Source organism: Clinocottus analis, unplaced genomic scaffold (assembly GCF_023055335.1).
Source record: "Clinocottus analis isolate CAN_PGR_092001 unplaced genomic scaffold, fCliAna1.0.p SCAF_20, whole genome shotgun sequence".
In the NCBI taxonomy this organism is placed as follows: Eukaryota; Metazoa; Chordata; class Actinopteri; order Perciformes; family Cottidae; genus Clinocottus; species Clinocottus analis.
In genome coordinates, this window is record NW_027175932.1 from 10,072,206 (window position 1) to 10,087,387 (window position 15,182).

A 15,182-nucleotide genomic window follows, 5' to 3' on the forward strand; every position below is an offset into this window, starting at 1 on the left:
CGCGCTTTGTTCGGAGCTTTTTGTCTGCGCGTACGCTACTAAGTAAGGGTCGACACAAACAAAACAATAACAAAACAAAAAAAGGAAACTCATTGATCGTGTGACAGATGGGCTTTTGTGTGAAATCCACGACTCACCACCAACATGACCTCCAGCGTCACACGTAGAGTTGTGCGTGCGGGTGGGAGTTGTCTGCTGAAACGCATTGTTGTGTTGGGGGATGAGCCGCTGGAGCTGCGCGAGCTGTTCGCTCCTGGTCGACTGTGGCTAGCGAGCGACTCCAGCCTGTGAGTGGCCCACAAAGCAAACCAGTCGCATGCTCCGTTCATATTTTAACATCGAAACCCCACGGGCACCAAGCAGGCCCTTTCTTCTTTTTATTAGTCCCTGAAAAGACCCCAGCATCGCCCGTTGGATGAGAACACTGTGTACGGAATTAGAGCCACTTAGCAGGCCGTGTCGCCATTGCTTTGTACGGCTGCTGGCTGGCTACCGTCTTCCTCAGCTAGCAAAGCTGTTCGTCAACCCGAGGTATGTTCCTTTTTTTAATTGTTTTTATTGGTCTATTGCGTTTTTTTCGGTACTTTTGAATGGGCACCACGAGAAGACATCCAGTGCATATTGTAACAATGATTAGCATAAGAGCTCTGTTTTTGTTTGACGCCATTTGCTCCGGGTTTTTTTTTTGTTGCGGCGGGGGTAACTAGGTGGTGGCTAGCGGCTGTTGCTAGCTAGCTAGCTAGCTAGCTCGCTAATGTTATTGTTAGCAACTTGGCCAGAATGGAGTCGCTATTTAGGAGGGCATTTCGCATCTGCGGCCAAATGGCCCAGCGCAAACTCCTGCACGGTCGTGTTGAAAGTGTCCCGTGTGGCCGCCTCCCACCGCCTTTAAATGTCCAGCTGGCCGCTAACGTTACATGTCAGTCCGCCAACATAGTTTCTTTAGTTTGCAACGTCAACGGAGTGTTGCTCTCTCTGTCAGCTGGTCGACTTGAACGTTATGCACAATGCTTTCAAATCTCACAGTGTGAAACTTGGAAGTTCATTATCATAGCAATCCAGATATGTACTTCTTGCACTCATATGTATCGCATTTGTTACCTTATTTTACAGGTTTACACACTATTTTGATTGCACTATCTTGTAACGATTTAAACGACACATGCGTTGTCAATTACACTGCTGTCGGACTGTGTCGCACTGTGGAAACTGGGAGGCTACTTTGCATTAAAGAAAGCGTGCGCTACGCCACAGGTCACTGTATCAGTAAGTTATATGGTTTTTGTTTCTCCTGACCAACTCTTCAATAGTATGAAATTAATTCTCCCCACACTGTGTCTCCGCAGCAACACGGAGCGCCAAGATGAAGAAGAAAGCTCGGCAGCACCGGGTCGCGGTGCCGCAGAGGCCCCCGTCTCCCATCAAGCTGTCGCCCAACAAGCAGATCCTGACGTATGCCCAGGCGCAGCGCATGGTGGAGTTCGATGTCGATGGCCGCCTCCATCGGATCAGCATATACGACCAGATGGACGTGATCTCGGATGACGACCCCATGGCGCAGGAGATGATGGAGTGCACCAGCAATAAGGAGAACGCTGAGAAACCTCAGCAGGTCCTTTTGAGGTCAGTCAGACTAAAAAACAACCAGGAGAAGAGAAACGCTGCCCTGGGCATCGCTGTTCAGGGAGAGGGAGGCGGACATCCTGCCGCCAGTAATGCCGTTCCAAAGCTTCAAGAGCCTAAATTTCGTACGGTGGAATATAATCTCCCTGCAGTTCCAAAGCGCTCCGCTGCCTTTTACAAATACACGGAGAAGACGGAGGAAGAGCTGGACGAGGAAACAGAGTACGACATGGATGAGGAGGATTATGCCTGGCTGGATTTGGTGAACGAGAAGCGGAGAAGCGAAGGGGTCAGTCAGGTCTCTCACAACGTCTTCGAGTTCCTGGTTGACCGCTTCGAGAAAGAGCTGCACTTGGAGAGCCTGGACAAAAGCAGTGAGAAGCAAGCTCCCATCGACGAGGACGCCGTCTGCTGCATCTGCATGGACGGAGAGTGTCACAACAGCAACGCCATCCTGTTTTGCGACATGTGCAACGTGGCCGTGCACCAGGAGTGTTACGGTGTGCCCTACATTCCCGAGGGCCAGTGGCTCTGCAGACACTGCCTCCAGTTGCCCACGCAGCCCACAGACTGCATCCTTTGTCCCAACAAGGGCGGAGCGGTGAAGAAGACTGATGACGACCGCTGGGGCCATGTGGTGTGCGCCCTCTGGGTCCCAGAGGTCGGCTTCTCCAACACAACCTTCATCGAGCCCATCGACGGCGTCAGCCACATTCCTCCAGCCCGCTGGAAGCTCACCTGCTACCTCTGCAAGGAGAAAGGTGTCGGGGCGTGCATCCAATGCCACAAAGCCAACTGTTACACCGCCTTCCATGTCAGCTGTGCCCAGAAGGCCGGCCTCTTCATGAAGATGGAGCCGATCAAAGACGTGACGGACACCGGAGAACCCACGTTCTCTGTGAAAAAGACGGCCTACTGCGGGGCTCACACGCCTAACGGGTGTGTGAGGAGGCCTCTCACCATCTACGATGATGCCAAGCCCAAAAATGGAATGTGTAAGAAAGTGGAAAGAGGGAGAGGCGTCGGTAAAGGACAGTCCAAAGGAAAGAAGAAGAAGAAGAAGTGTAAGAAGCCCGAGCCGGAACCTGAAAGTGAAGCTGCAACCCTCGCTACTGTGCCTACGTTTCCTGCTCACAGGTATATACTGGAGTTGTGTTCATTGTGGAGTGTCTGCTTAGGGGCCTTTTTTTAATGCTTGGGGCGGTGAGTGGTCTTATAGGGAGGACTTCCCTGTCTTCCTCAAGGACGCTGACGGGGCATACGTTTGTTGATGTACAAACATTGTTGGTTGCAGGAGTTGAGCGTGTGACACTGGTAAATGTTTTCCTTCAATAACAGACACTTTAGGGGGGAGGGGGAGTCTGCTCGCATGATTTGGTCTGTTTAAAGTGCCGTTAAAATGCAGGTTGAGGCTCGTCTATGGCTGGTAATGTCAATATTACTCATTAACCACAACCCCTGTTCCCTCAGTCCAAAAATATACTTTCATATTCAAGCAAGCGGCCCGTGGCTCTTCAGGTGTGTTACTTGTTTGCCGTCTCTCCCTGGCGGGTATCCTTCTAATACCCGTCTCCCTGGTTCCTCCAGGTTACAAACCATTCTGAACCAGGTGTCGGTTCAGAAGAAGAAAGCGTTTGTGGAGCTGGTCCTGAATTACTGGACATTAAAGAGGCAATCCAGGAATGGGCTTCCCCTCATCAGACGCCTTCAGACCAGCATGCAGTCTCAGAAGAATACGCAACCGGTTTGTTCATCTGTCAGTCAACCACAGAAGGCTTTCAGTCTTCAGTCTTCATTTTTGCCTTTCACAAACGTGCCAGTAGCGTTTAGCAGTTTAAAAATGTTGTTTTACCTCTAGCCAGTCATTTTCACACATTCTGTGGATCCTTATGATAATGTTTCTCCTCGTATGCTCCTTAACACGTCCTGCTGTCAACATGCTACTGTCGATCTGTGTACCAGAAAGAAATAGACGCCCTCAAGGGGGAAAACCTTGTGAATCCTTGTTGATTCTATCTTGTGCTTTTAATGTATTCATTTCTTGTTTCAATGTGTTCTCCAGCGGCAGTGTGAGGAGGAGAGCAGGGCCCTGAAGGACCAGTTGAAGGAGTGGCACCGCCTCCGACACGACCTGGAGAGAGCCCGGCTGCTGCTGGAGCTAATCCGCAAGAGGGAGAAGCTCAAGAGGGAGGAGGTAGGAGCGGAGCAGCTGACGGGCAACCTTCTGACACAACCAGTGGTCAGACCTGATCTCCTAACGGTTTCCCCTCCGTGCTGTGTTACAGATCCGACTGCAGGAGACCCTCCTAGAGATACAGTTGAGTCCCTTCAGTATTTTGCTCAGAGCCCTGTTGGACCAGCTCCAGACAAAAGACCAAGCCAAGATCTTCACTCAGCCGGTGGATCTCAATGAGGTGAACTGTTGTTGAGTTTGTCCACACATAAACTATTACGATGTTGTTGTTTTTTCTCCTTTGGATGCCACAGATTTTCCATAACTATTGATGGAAGAATAGGAGAATAGAAGAATTTTTATTTTAGTATTTTTCTGAAGGGATGATTCAGTTTTCTCGCTGCTCTGTGGATGTATTTCATCTCAGTCTGTTGTGCTGCTATTTAATTTATTGTGTGCAATAGTGGAACATTATAGTGTTGCATCAGTGAACACAGATGGTGCAAAGAAGCTGATTCTGGCTCTACAGGTTTTGTTTTTTCTGGCAATGTCAGTGCATTGTGTTGGCTAATCAGACATGTCGGGTAAAACATCTCGCAGTACTTTTATATACTTTGTTCGTCGTTTGGAACGGAAAGACGGACATAATTAACTTTTTAAGAGGTGTACGGTCCAGAGTTCAACGACTAACACAGCCATCCAGAGACTTCCTGTGTGACATCCTGGCTCATATTACAACAGGATGAAACCACTCCAACTGAATAAAACCACTGCGTCTGTTTTACCTGTTTTTCTGCCTGATTGCCAGATGACTGCTTCAGAGATGTTGTCACATTTAAACTCAATTTTTTGTTTTGCTTTTCGCAAGCATTCTCACAAGTGTTAAAGTTGCGCTTGAGTGCACCATGAAGACGACAAACAGCAGACAACTGTGTAGACGAGTTGAGCAATGTGACTTCCTGTTAAGTGGAATGAGTAACTCGAGAGTAAGGTCCACTGGCAGATGGTCACGCCCTAAAACGGTGAAGGGTCACGAGCATGTCATGCCCGGCTAGCTCAGTCGGTAGAGCATGAGACTCTTAATCTCAGGGTCGTGGGTTCGAGCCCCACGTTGGGCGCAACTTTTGACTCTTGGGTGAATTTGAAACGGAATGGTATTGATGTTGTCTTCTTATTTTAGACAGAGTTGTCGTGTTGTGAAAGATAATCTATAAATAATAAAATCCCCCCTACATTATCGACTATGAACGGCTTTAAATATTGTATTACATATTTGACATGCAACATTCAATGGTACCCGCTGAAATTAATGTTAGAAAATGTCATTATCTGCTGTTTCTTGTAGGTGCCCGACTATCTCGACCACATCAAGCACCCAATGGACTTCTTCACCATGCGGCATCGCATCGACACACAAGCCTACAACAACTTCGAGCAGTTCGAGAATGACTTCAACCTCATTGTTGATAATTGCATGAAATACAACTCGAAGGACACCTATTTCTACCGGGCTGCCGTCCGCCTCCGAGACCAGGGCGGATCCCTGCTCAGGAAGGCCCGGCGGGACGTGGAGAAAATCGGCTTCGACGCGGAGAGCGGCGTGCATCTGGCCGAAGCGCCGGAGATCAAAGCACCCACGTGCTTTTCGTGGGACGACGGTAAGGGCCGAGTGTGTTTGGCTTCATTACGGTGAGAAATATTCACAGAACGTGTTGAGCAAAACCGCGTTTCTCTCCTCAGTGGACCGCCTGCTAGCGCCAGCCAACCGGGAGCACCTGTCTCTGGACAAGCAGCTGCAGCAGCTGCTGGAGAAGTTCGACCTGACCTGCTCCATGAAGTCCAGCCCGTCCCGCAGCAAGCGCCTGAAGCTGCTCAAGAAGACCATCAACGACGTGCGCAACGATATGTGCCTGAAGAGAGTCCTGCCCTCCGGCCACCATCACCACCACCACCACCATCACCACCACCACCACCACCACCACCACTCGACTCCCTCCACATCAGCGTTGTCTTCGTCCCTCCCAGAGCTGAGTAAAGAACCGAAAGAAGAGAGATCGAAGCACAATGGACATTTTCTAGATGACGAGGGTATGTGTTGTTTTGTGTTTAGCTTCTTGTTTGATGCAGCGCTTTGTGATTTTAAAGACAGTCACATGTCCTTAATATCCTGAAGCTCAGCTCAGAGGTCAGGGGTTAGCCCCCCTCCCTCTTAACCCAAAACAAAGCCTTCCAGAGCCATGTCACATGCCTTTTCCCAACCTGTGTGTTTGGTAAAAACACGCAGATGTTCCTGGTATTTAGGAATGCGGCGGTTGTGAACACAAACTTTTATTCCCCAACATTATAATCAAGAAAGCTACAAACATCTTAATTATATAGTTAACTGATAAAACTAAACATTTGTATTGGATAATTAGTGGTAATGTTGTTTCCTAATAGGCAATAAGATCTTTCAGTGACTTCGGCACACTGAATATTTGTTGCACCATTACATTCTGTCCTTTTGACGGAGGAGGTCATAAGAAACTGGAGAACAACATAAAAAAAACTTGACTCACAAAACCGATCCCCGAATGGGACCGCGCCTAAAACCTCAGAACCAACATTGTACTCATCACCTGACGAGAATCACGACGAAGAAATGCGTGAACAAGGTCACATCACGGTGTAGCATCGTCTCTGCAGTGTGAACTCACAGCACACTTGAAAGAAAAAGAAAGAAGAAAGGGGCACAAAGTCATTTGGTGCTCATTTTTTATTCATAAAAGTGTCTCTGTGTTATGCTAAATAGTGCTTTGTTTTACTTTATGATAAACCTAAGAGCCATATGATGTGCAATGTTAGCATATCTCCAAACACAAGGACAAAGTATGGGAGTTGTAGCGCTTTACTGTCGGTAATAGCGTTATACTACAAGTCATATTTGTTTGTCTTTGTCACGGCTGGATTTTTGTTGTATTGTTTATGGTTTTTACTTTTTGTTTGAATAGCTTTTTTTTGTCGCCGCTGTTGTTCTCCTAAAACAGTGTGCCAAAAAAATGTCATTGTGCTATTCTGCAACAACGTATTATATTTCCTATTTCTATGGCACCGTGAGGAAATGGTAATGAGGATGAAAGAGAGAGGGAGAAAAGTACATTAACATGAATAATAAAACGGGTAAAAAAGACAACAAAGTGATGCGCCGCACCAAAGGAAACAAATTGTGAGGCCATAACAGCCCGTGTGCCGTCACATGAATAATATGTGTTGTGCTTAATGTCCGCAGTTTGAATGATTAATGTCGGCTGTGCAGTCAGAAAGACGACTATAAGCAGTTTGTCTGTGTGCTTTTTTCCCTTCTCACAGGAGACAAGTCTCTTCCTCCTAAGCTGGAGCCTTCGGACTCCATCCCCCCGCTCGTCCACTCGGACACGGACCACGGGCCGCCCACCCTCAAACCGATCGACGCCGCCCCCGACCGCGAGGACAAGCGTCCGGGCAAGTTCGCCAGGTGCGACGGGGAGATACCGGAGCTGCTCTCCTCCGTCCCTCGCCTCAACGGCCACTCGAACTCGCTGTTGGACGGGGACGTGAGCGTGGTGGCCACGTCGACCCTCGCGGCGCCCACGGGCACGGTTAACCGCCGGACGGCCGTGCTCTTCCGCAAGTCGAAGACCGGCAGCCCTCACAAGCCTCAGAGGAGAGGGGACGAGGGAGGAGGAGGCGGCGGAGTCGACCAAAAAGAGGCCGAGGAGGTGGTGGTGGAAGAGGAAGCTGGAGACGCCGCGCAGCTGGGCTCCAAATCCTTCCTGTCGGTGGTCATACCCAGGCTGGAGACGCTGCTCCACAGCAAGAAGAGGAAGCACAGCGGCAGCGAGGAAGAGGAGGAGGAGGAGGAAGAGGGAGGAGAGGGAGAGCATGAAGAGGAGGAGGAGGAGGAAGAGGAGGAGGGAGAGTCTCCTGTGAAACGGCTTGACACTGGTAAGAACAAGTGCAAACAGAGAGAAAGATTCACGGTTTTTCTTTGAGCTGCCATATGGCAGAATATGAATGGCATTCCTTCTACGCTCTGATTAAATTAGCACAGTCGCGTTTCGCTGTGCCGCCAACCCATGAAATTGAGAGTTGAGACGTCGCAATTAGCCGTTACACGACACACAAGTCATCACAGTCAAAACAGACTCTCCACTGCTGTTTACTTGAGTTTTATTCAATTCGATTAAAGGCCGACTGAACCAACTGCAGCCGACGCAGAGACATGAACATTTTAATATCTGTCATTGGGTTTGAATGTTTCTTTAAAAAAATTAAATCTTTTGCGTCCTGGTGTGTTGCGTCGCAGGCTTGTCGAGCGGTTTTCTGGAGGTGGAAGAGGAGGAGCTCGTGGAGTCCAGTCGAGCCAGTCGGCCCGTGGAGCCGCGGAGACGCTGCGCCTCCGAGTCCTCCCTCTCCTCGTGTAGCAGTCTGCCCGGAAGCACCAGGTATCCAGCACAGAGAGGACCTGTCGAGTCGGGTGCCTTTATTTTGATTCAACTCAAAAGCAGGTTGTTTTAATTAAACACAGTGTGTTAGAAGTCTAACAGAGTTGTAGTTTATAGAGGAGTCTATTTTCTAAAAGCAGTCCGTATCATACTGGGAAAACCGCCAACGGGTTTTAGTCGAGAAAAAGAAAGTACAAAGCTCCATGTAGAGTCCTGATAATCACAACACTGAAGCAAATAACAAAAGGTATTTGGAATCAATTAAATGGAAAAAGTATGACTCACAAAGATGGGAAATTATAATTGCGTCATCAAAATCAGAAGCGTAGTCAGCTGACTGTCCTCCCTTTTTCAATGAATATGTGACCACTGACCTCATCCTATTTATTTAAGGAGCGAAGCTGCAAATATGAAATGGTGTTGAAGAATGCATTTATATTTAAATAAATAAAAGCAGGTTTCTAGGCTTTCTGTCTGTTCTGCTCTAAAGTTGACTATCTGTTCTTTTTTCTCCGTTTCGTAGCACCGTTCTCAGTCTTCCTAAATGTGGGAAAGGGAAACCCGCCTTGGTCCGGAGAAACACTGTGGACGATAAGAGCGAATTAATCGCCTGCATCGAAACCGGGAATTTTGCAAAAGCTGCTCGAATCGCTGCCGGTAAGCGGGTCGAATGAAATCTGCACGCAATGTGTGAGGGTCAGTCTTAAAATGATGGACACAAACAACCCCATTTATGCTCCATTTTTGAATGAATGGCCCAGTACTGGTCGTTGTGTCGATTCCCAGATGAACTGGAGAACTGGCTCTATGCTATTTGTTCTTAAAAGTTAAACTTGATAAAAACTTGCTACCACCTGCTATTCACACACATAACAAAAAGGACAGGCTTGGAAATTAACAGCAGCCATCAGCCAACGTCTTGTGGCTCTTGGCACTGCCCGGTGAGCCTTTTATGCTCGGCCTGCCACCATGGCGCATAACCAGTCAGCAGCTGGAGCCTCTTTCCTCGTCTAAAATCCACATTTTGGCCAATAAAACGCCTAAAGTGGCTGGAGCATTTTAATATCCGTCGTTCACCGGGGCTCTTAAAGGAGGGGAAAGTGAATTTCCATCACTGATTGAGCGCCGTGTGCTCGCAGCTCGGCTTTTTTGGAAATGTGCTTCTGTGTTTAAACCCACACGTGACTTGTTTGGTGTTGTCCCCGCTTCCATAGAGGTTGGCAACAGCAATATTTGGATGCCCGCTAGTGCTGCAACAGTTGCATTGGAACCCCTAAAGCTAGTTTGGGCCAAATGTAGTGGATACCCTTCCTACCCTGCCTTGGTGAGTGTTTGTTGGAGAGAACGCATGACAGTCACTGACTGACTTTTTGTTACTCATCTCATCACATTGGAGCATAATGATGACACTCTTATCCCACAGGAGAAAGCAATAGTTTCACTACAGCTGTTCTTTTAGGAGGCCAGTGGGCTGCAGGGGATATGTCCTTTCTGTCCTCAAGGTGGCAGCATTTCACCGTTAAAGAGTTCAATTTGACCTCGGAGTGAAAGGACAAACTAGGAAATGAATTGCCACAAGCTAAAAGTGTGTGTGTGTGTGTGTGTGTGTGTGTGTGTGTGTGTGTGTGTGTGTGTGTGTGTGTGTGTACACCGCGTAGACATCTTTACAGCATGCTTGAGTGATTCCTTGGGTAGGTGTGTGTATGTATGTTTGCCATGCCGCTGCATTCCTGAGCATGAATCTGTGTGTAACGGCCCCTCTCGCCTCTCCCGCTGCGTGTAGATCGTCGACCCGCACATGCCGCGCGTGGGCTGCCAGCACAACGGGGTCTCCATCCCCATGCCCCCCATGGACGTGCTCCGCATCGGGGAGCAGATGCAGTACAAAGCCGAAGAGAAACTCTACCTCGTCCTCTTCTTCGACAACAAGCGCAGCTGGTGAGTGTCTTCAGCGGGGGCCGATGGCGCTGGAGCCTTTGTGTCACAAAGGGGGATCCAAAAAAGTGAAAATTATAATTTAACACACCAATAATTCATAGTGTTTGTTCCTTAATTAAAACGGAGTATGAAAAGAGCTTTTTGTTTTGTCCTTCATCAATCAGGTGATTAAATGCTTCTGAGTTTGTTTTGTCTTGGCGCACACATCATTTATCTTTAAGAAAACATTTTCCTTCCCAAACACCACCTCACACTGAAATGTAGCAGCTCCTGCAGCAATAGTAGGAGTTTAGACACCAAGAACTGAGATTGCGGTGTTTACTGTGAGTTTTATGATATCATTGTAAATTTAACTTTGGGGCTTTTGTACTGATGTTCAAACTAATCAAGCAATTTGAAGACATCACCTTTTGGCTTTCAGGTCATACGTGGCGTCACTGAGGGTGGTTGTCATTGTGTTCTCTCAATACAAAATATGAGACTGAACACAACTTATCTGCAGCTTTTGTTCAAACTTAGTTTATTGCAAGAAATCCCAGACATTTTCCTTGGAAATGATACCTCTATAATCACAAAAAAAAGTTCTCCGCAGCTGTTTCAGGTTTCGTTGACATGGATGCCGTCTTTTTTTCCCCTCGCCTCCAGGCAGTGGCTTCCTAGATCCAAGATGGTTCCTCTGGGAATGGACAAGACCATCGACAAAATCAAAATGATGGAGGGACGCACGTCCAGCATTCGCAAGGCCGTCCAGATCGCCTACAGCCGCGCCATGAACCACCTGAGCATCGTGCAGGACGAGCCAGTCAGCGACCTCAGCGACGTGGACTAATGACTCTCTCTCTCTCTCACACACACACACACACACCTTTACCTCTCCTGTACCAAATACCCTCCTCTCCCCTAACTCTCTCCGTTTCTGCAAGGAGACTCAAATGTTTACTGGGCATCCGCCGGAACAGGTGGTGTCTCTTCCTCATCCATTCCTCCTCACACCCCACCCTCTTACCATGTGCCGATGGGATACGGCTGCTGCTGAATTGAATGTGTCTATCTTATCCTCTCCTCCTCCTCCACCACCGCCACTTCCTCCGGGCTCGTAACTGTGCTTTGAGACCGCTCTTTTATGCCCCTCCCCCGTCGCCCCCCCATCACTCCTTCCCTCGCCTCCACCAATCACAACTGTCATTTCAAGGCAAAAAGCCCCGTCGGTGATTGATTCCGTACATCTTGGCAGCCTTACCAACCTCGCCTGTGGTGTCAGGATTTTGTAGTAAGACAAGAACTTCACACTGACCGTTAATTTCTTTTGACTGATCAGGCAGCCAATCCTCATTTCTCTTTACAAGTTATAAAAAAAAAAGAAAGAAGCATCTAGTAGCCGGTAAATTAACTACAACGTTTTTACGTTGTAGCCTTTAAATTACCTTTACGTCGAGTCACATTTCCATACTGGTCATCTCCTTTTCCAAATACCTTCCTTTTGTATTTAAACTGTAAATATTCTGTACAGATGCCTGACACTAACTTATTTTGTAGTTTTGACATAAATGGTTACTGTACAGGAGTTTTCTTAGTATTTATACTTGATGCATTCTTGGCACTAACATGTGAGTGCTATTTTGACAGTGATGTATGATCAAGGAGAATTAAAGTGCAAAAAGCCTTATTGTTAAGGAGATTAGGGCTAAAATGTCATGTTTCTGAAAAGTATGAAAGTATTCATTTTTTTTAAGTTATTGAAGTTTATAATCGTAAGCTTCCATTTGGCATTAATCCTTTTTGTATTCAAAAATAGTTTTAGTATATTTTTGTTCATATATATATTTATATGATTTGAAGTCTCTGAAGCTCATAAAAGTCTGATGTTGTGGACCCAGAACGTATATATTGTTCTCAAGAAACCAAAAAAAAGTTGCTATCCCAGATTTTTCTTTTCTTTTTGCTAATTAATTTCCTGTGTGATGTGTGACATTGTTGCCAAAAAAAGAAGAAAAAAAAAGTAAAGTGTATTTCTATGTAATACATTTGACTGTTACTTGGTTTTGCTGGTTTGGTCGTGGGGAGGCGGGCCTGCGATAACTTATTGTAAAGTATTTGCATTACTTTATATCAAGGAAAGACGTGCGAACTGATTGTGGTAAAGTGGCACATTTTGTGGTGGATACTTGCCTTCTTTTTAAGTAACCTTTTCTAGCTTTTTCTTTTGTTTTGTAGGTGTAGACTTCAATACATTTCATTTTATACTATTGCCTATTTTTTTCTGGGTAGCAATGGGCCGTTTTGATATATTTCATTTTGTACCTAACTGTTGTATTTTTTTTAATCGGGTCTTATTAAAATATAGCTGGGGCTGTTTTTTTTCTAGCAAAAAAATAAAAGACAAATATGAACACATGCTTTAGTTATTTTATATCGAGTCTGTCTTTCCATTTGTCACCTTTGTTTCAAGCAAACACAAGAGCGACTCAACTCCACCTCGATGTCACTCATAAGGACCGAACCTCCTTCATGGCTGGCAGAGGGCAGACACAACTCAACCTACTGCCCGCCATATGGCAGCGCACCGCGCTCATCTACTCAGCCGGTGATTGTCCACTTACGGAGCAAATTGTGTCCCACAGGTTGCCAGCCCGCGTAATGTGGGTTTGCTGCGTTCCAGCTAATTTCATAAGAAGTTTTGAAGATCGCGAGTTTTGTAACGGAAGTGCAGGAGAGGAATGAGTCGACTTAACTTTAAAAAGTCAAGTTTTTTAGGGGGGCGTGCACGCCGCAGAATCGGTCCACACAACTAAAAAGTATTGTTGACTGTCAAGTTTGTGTCGGGCAATGTTCTGTTTTATATTCAGTCTCACGGTTCTTTACTCTACGAGCACATAAGATACCTTCACATCACAAGACTCATCAGCCCAATCAGGGAGTTAGGACTTAATTTAAGTTGTTTGATTGGACAAGATTCCTGATTCCCTTTCCGTCTTCCCCTTCCTTAAACTTAACTGACAACAGATTCACGCTCTGCTGCTCCTGCTGCCTTCAATGTTGTTAACTACAAGTTCAACTAAAACTACAAATTAAAGTTGTGCAAGTTGAAGGAACAACTCTATTGCTCATTTGAACTTCCACCTCTTTTTTCGTCATTGCTTAAATTTGAATTAGGTCTAGCTATGTAGTAATGTTGTGTTTGAAACGTAGTGGAGAGGAAATGTGAAGTGAGGAAAATGCAGCTCGTATCCCTCGTGCTGAAGCGAACCCAGAGACACGTGTGGTGTCAGCTCAACAGGAAGTGGCGACCTGTTTCCGTTTCCTCCACAGGGAGGCGCTGTGGCTCCACACTAAGCCTCCCTCCATGTTGTCGGAGACGTCGTCCACAAACCCGGAAGACTTGAACGTCCACCTGCTCACAACACCTACACACACCTACACACACAGACACACACACACACACACTCACTTAGGTAGGCATCAGTATTCAGCATATAAACCGCTTTCCATCCTTGTGTTCAAATGGTGAATGCACCGATTAGAGAGAATGTCAATTAATGCTAAATCAGTTTGAAGACATGGCTGCTGCTCCGGCGCCTCACTTTTCTCCTCGAGCTCAGCTCAAAGTCTGCTAATGCCAATCACAGGTCCAGCTCTGCTCCCCTCGACTCCCCTCTTTTAGTTTCCCCCCCACAGAGAGTGGCCACACAATTCTGCTCTTAAGTTTTTGTATCTGTTTATATGCTAATGTTCAGACGGAAGTTAGCTAACGGTGATGGAGGGCTCGAGCTGTAAGCGGCGGCGGGCGTGTGCACGTGAGTTGAACCCGAAACTTCCCCATCGCACTTGTGGAGTTTGCTCTCATTCATTAAAAAAATAAATAAAAGCGAGGCACGTCTTCGATGCAAATTTTGGATGGAAGCTGTTGAAATATGCATTTTACTTAAGCCAATCCATCTTTTGTTATTTCAAGCCACTGACATTCGGAGAGGTAAAGTAGCGTTATGGGGATTAAATGAGCTGGTAATGGCCCCGTGATACAGAAAGCCACCTTCAAACCACATTGAAAGACATCTCCCGTCTTTATAAACAATTGCAGCTAATGTAGCCGCGCGCGCAGACACGCAGCAGACTCTGACTCCATCCCTCTCTCCTCCCTTTGTCTGTCTGTCTCCTGCAGATACTAATTGCGTGGGGAGGTAAACACGGCAGTCAAGTGGAGAGGACGGCGAGTCAAGCGTGAATATCAATCTCCCCACATCAGTGTCATCAGATGACTTTGACTGAGTTGAGGCGAGCTCATTAGCGCGGTGGAGCAGGGTGCCGCGGGCCCCAATAACATCCAGGTGGAGGCCTCTGAAAGGATGGAAGCCTGCAGAGCCCACCAGCTAAGAGGTGTGTGTGTGTGTGTGCATGTGTGTGTGTGTGTGTGTGTGTGTGAGACAGGGCCGTAGATGTATATACTCCCCCACCTCCCCGCCACCCTGCACTGAGGTGTCACCAAGGTTCAGGGAAATGTCACACACACACAGATACACTCCTCTGCAAGTGTTCACGAGTAAGTGTGTGTGTGTGTGTGTGTGTGTGTGTGTGTGTGTGTGTGTGTGTGCGCATGTTCCATATTCATGCATGCGATTATTAGGAACTGTGGCTCCCATGTCAGGAGGTGACAGCAGGAGTTGCCTGTGTTGCATACATGGTGTCAGACCTGGCAACTAATTCCTGATAACTTTTCCTCTCCCGAGATTTTCTTCGATTTCTTGACTCTTATTATTTATTTTACAGCTTTTCTCACCAGGGCAGAATGAAAGTCACGAGGTTGCTTTTTATTTTTGCACCCGAGCCATTGTTGGTCGGAAAAATAAAGTGAACCTTATTCAGCTTCTAAAATGAGTGCATTCGCTGCTTTTCTTTGTTATCGTTGGTCACGGAATATCTTTGGGTTTTGTCATTTTGGTCGGACAAAACCAGAAAGTTTAAGAATTGGAATCTTAAAAGTCGCAATG

At 46.9% G+C, this 15,182-nt stretch overlaps 1 protein-coding gene and 1 non-coding gene across 3 annotated transcripts; both read left to right on the forward strand.

The window, feature by feature from the left end:
* The first annotated feature begins 199 nt into the window (after nt 1-199).
* On the forward strand, nt 200-12,587 carry brd1a (bromodomain containing 1a). 2 transcript variants are annotated; one of them, XM_068586000.1, is made up of 13 exons: nt 200-531; nt 1,347-2,760; nt 3,211-3,379; nt 3,686-3,817; nt 3,909-4,037; nt 5,142-5,454; nt 5,537-5,884; nt 7,145-7,759; nt 8,121-8,259; nt 8,783-8,916; nt 9,474-9,583; nt 10,043-10,197; nt 10,843-12,587. In XM_068586000.1, the coding sequence occupies exons 2-13, from the start codon at nt 1,364-1,366 to the stop codon at nt 11,024-11,026; spliced, it is 3,825 nt and encodes a 1,274-aa protein (XP_068442101.1). In that variant the 5' UTR covers nt 200-531; nt 1,347-1,363; the 3' UTR covers nt 11,027-12,587. The 2 variants fall into 2 exon arrangements, with proteins under 2 accessions (XP_068442101.1, XP_068442102.1); XM_068586001.1 differs by having other exon boundaries at nt 3,211-3,367.
* Nucleotides 4,842-4,914, forward strand: trnak-cuu (transfer RNA lysine (anticodon CUU)). Its single transcript has one exon. It is a non-coding gene; the product is annotated as a tRNA-Lys (tRNA).
* Nucleotides 12,588-15,182: the final 2,595 nt, after the last annotated feature.

Coding starts and splice junctions, on each gene's coding strand:
- brd1a (XM_068586000.1), top strand. CDS start 1,364: ATGAAGAAGAAAGCTCGGCAGCACCGGGTCGCGGTGCCGCAGAGGCCC. Junction 3,818..3,908: donor AGAAGCTCAAGAGGGAGGAG/GTAGGAGCGGAG, acceptor GCTGTGTTACAG/ATCCGACTGCAGGAGACCCT. Junction 10,198..10,842: donor TTCGACAACAAGCGCAGCTG/GTGAGTGTCTTC, acceptor CCTCGCCTCCAG/GCAGTGGCTTCCTAGATCCA.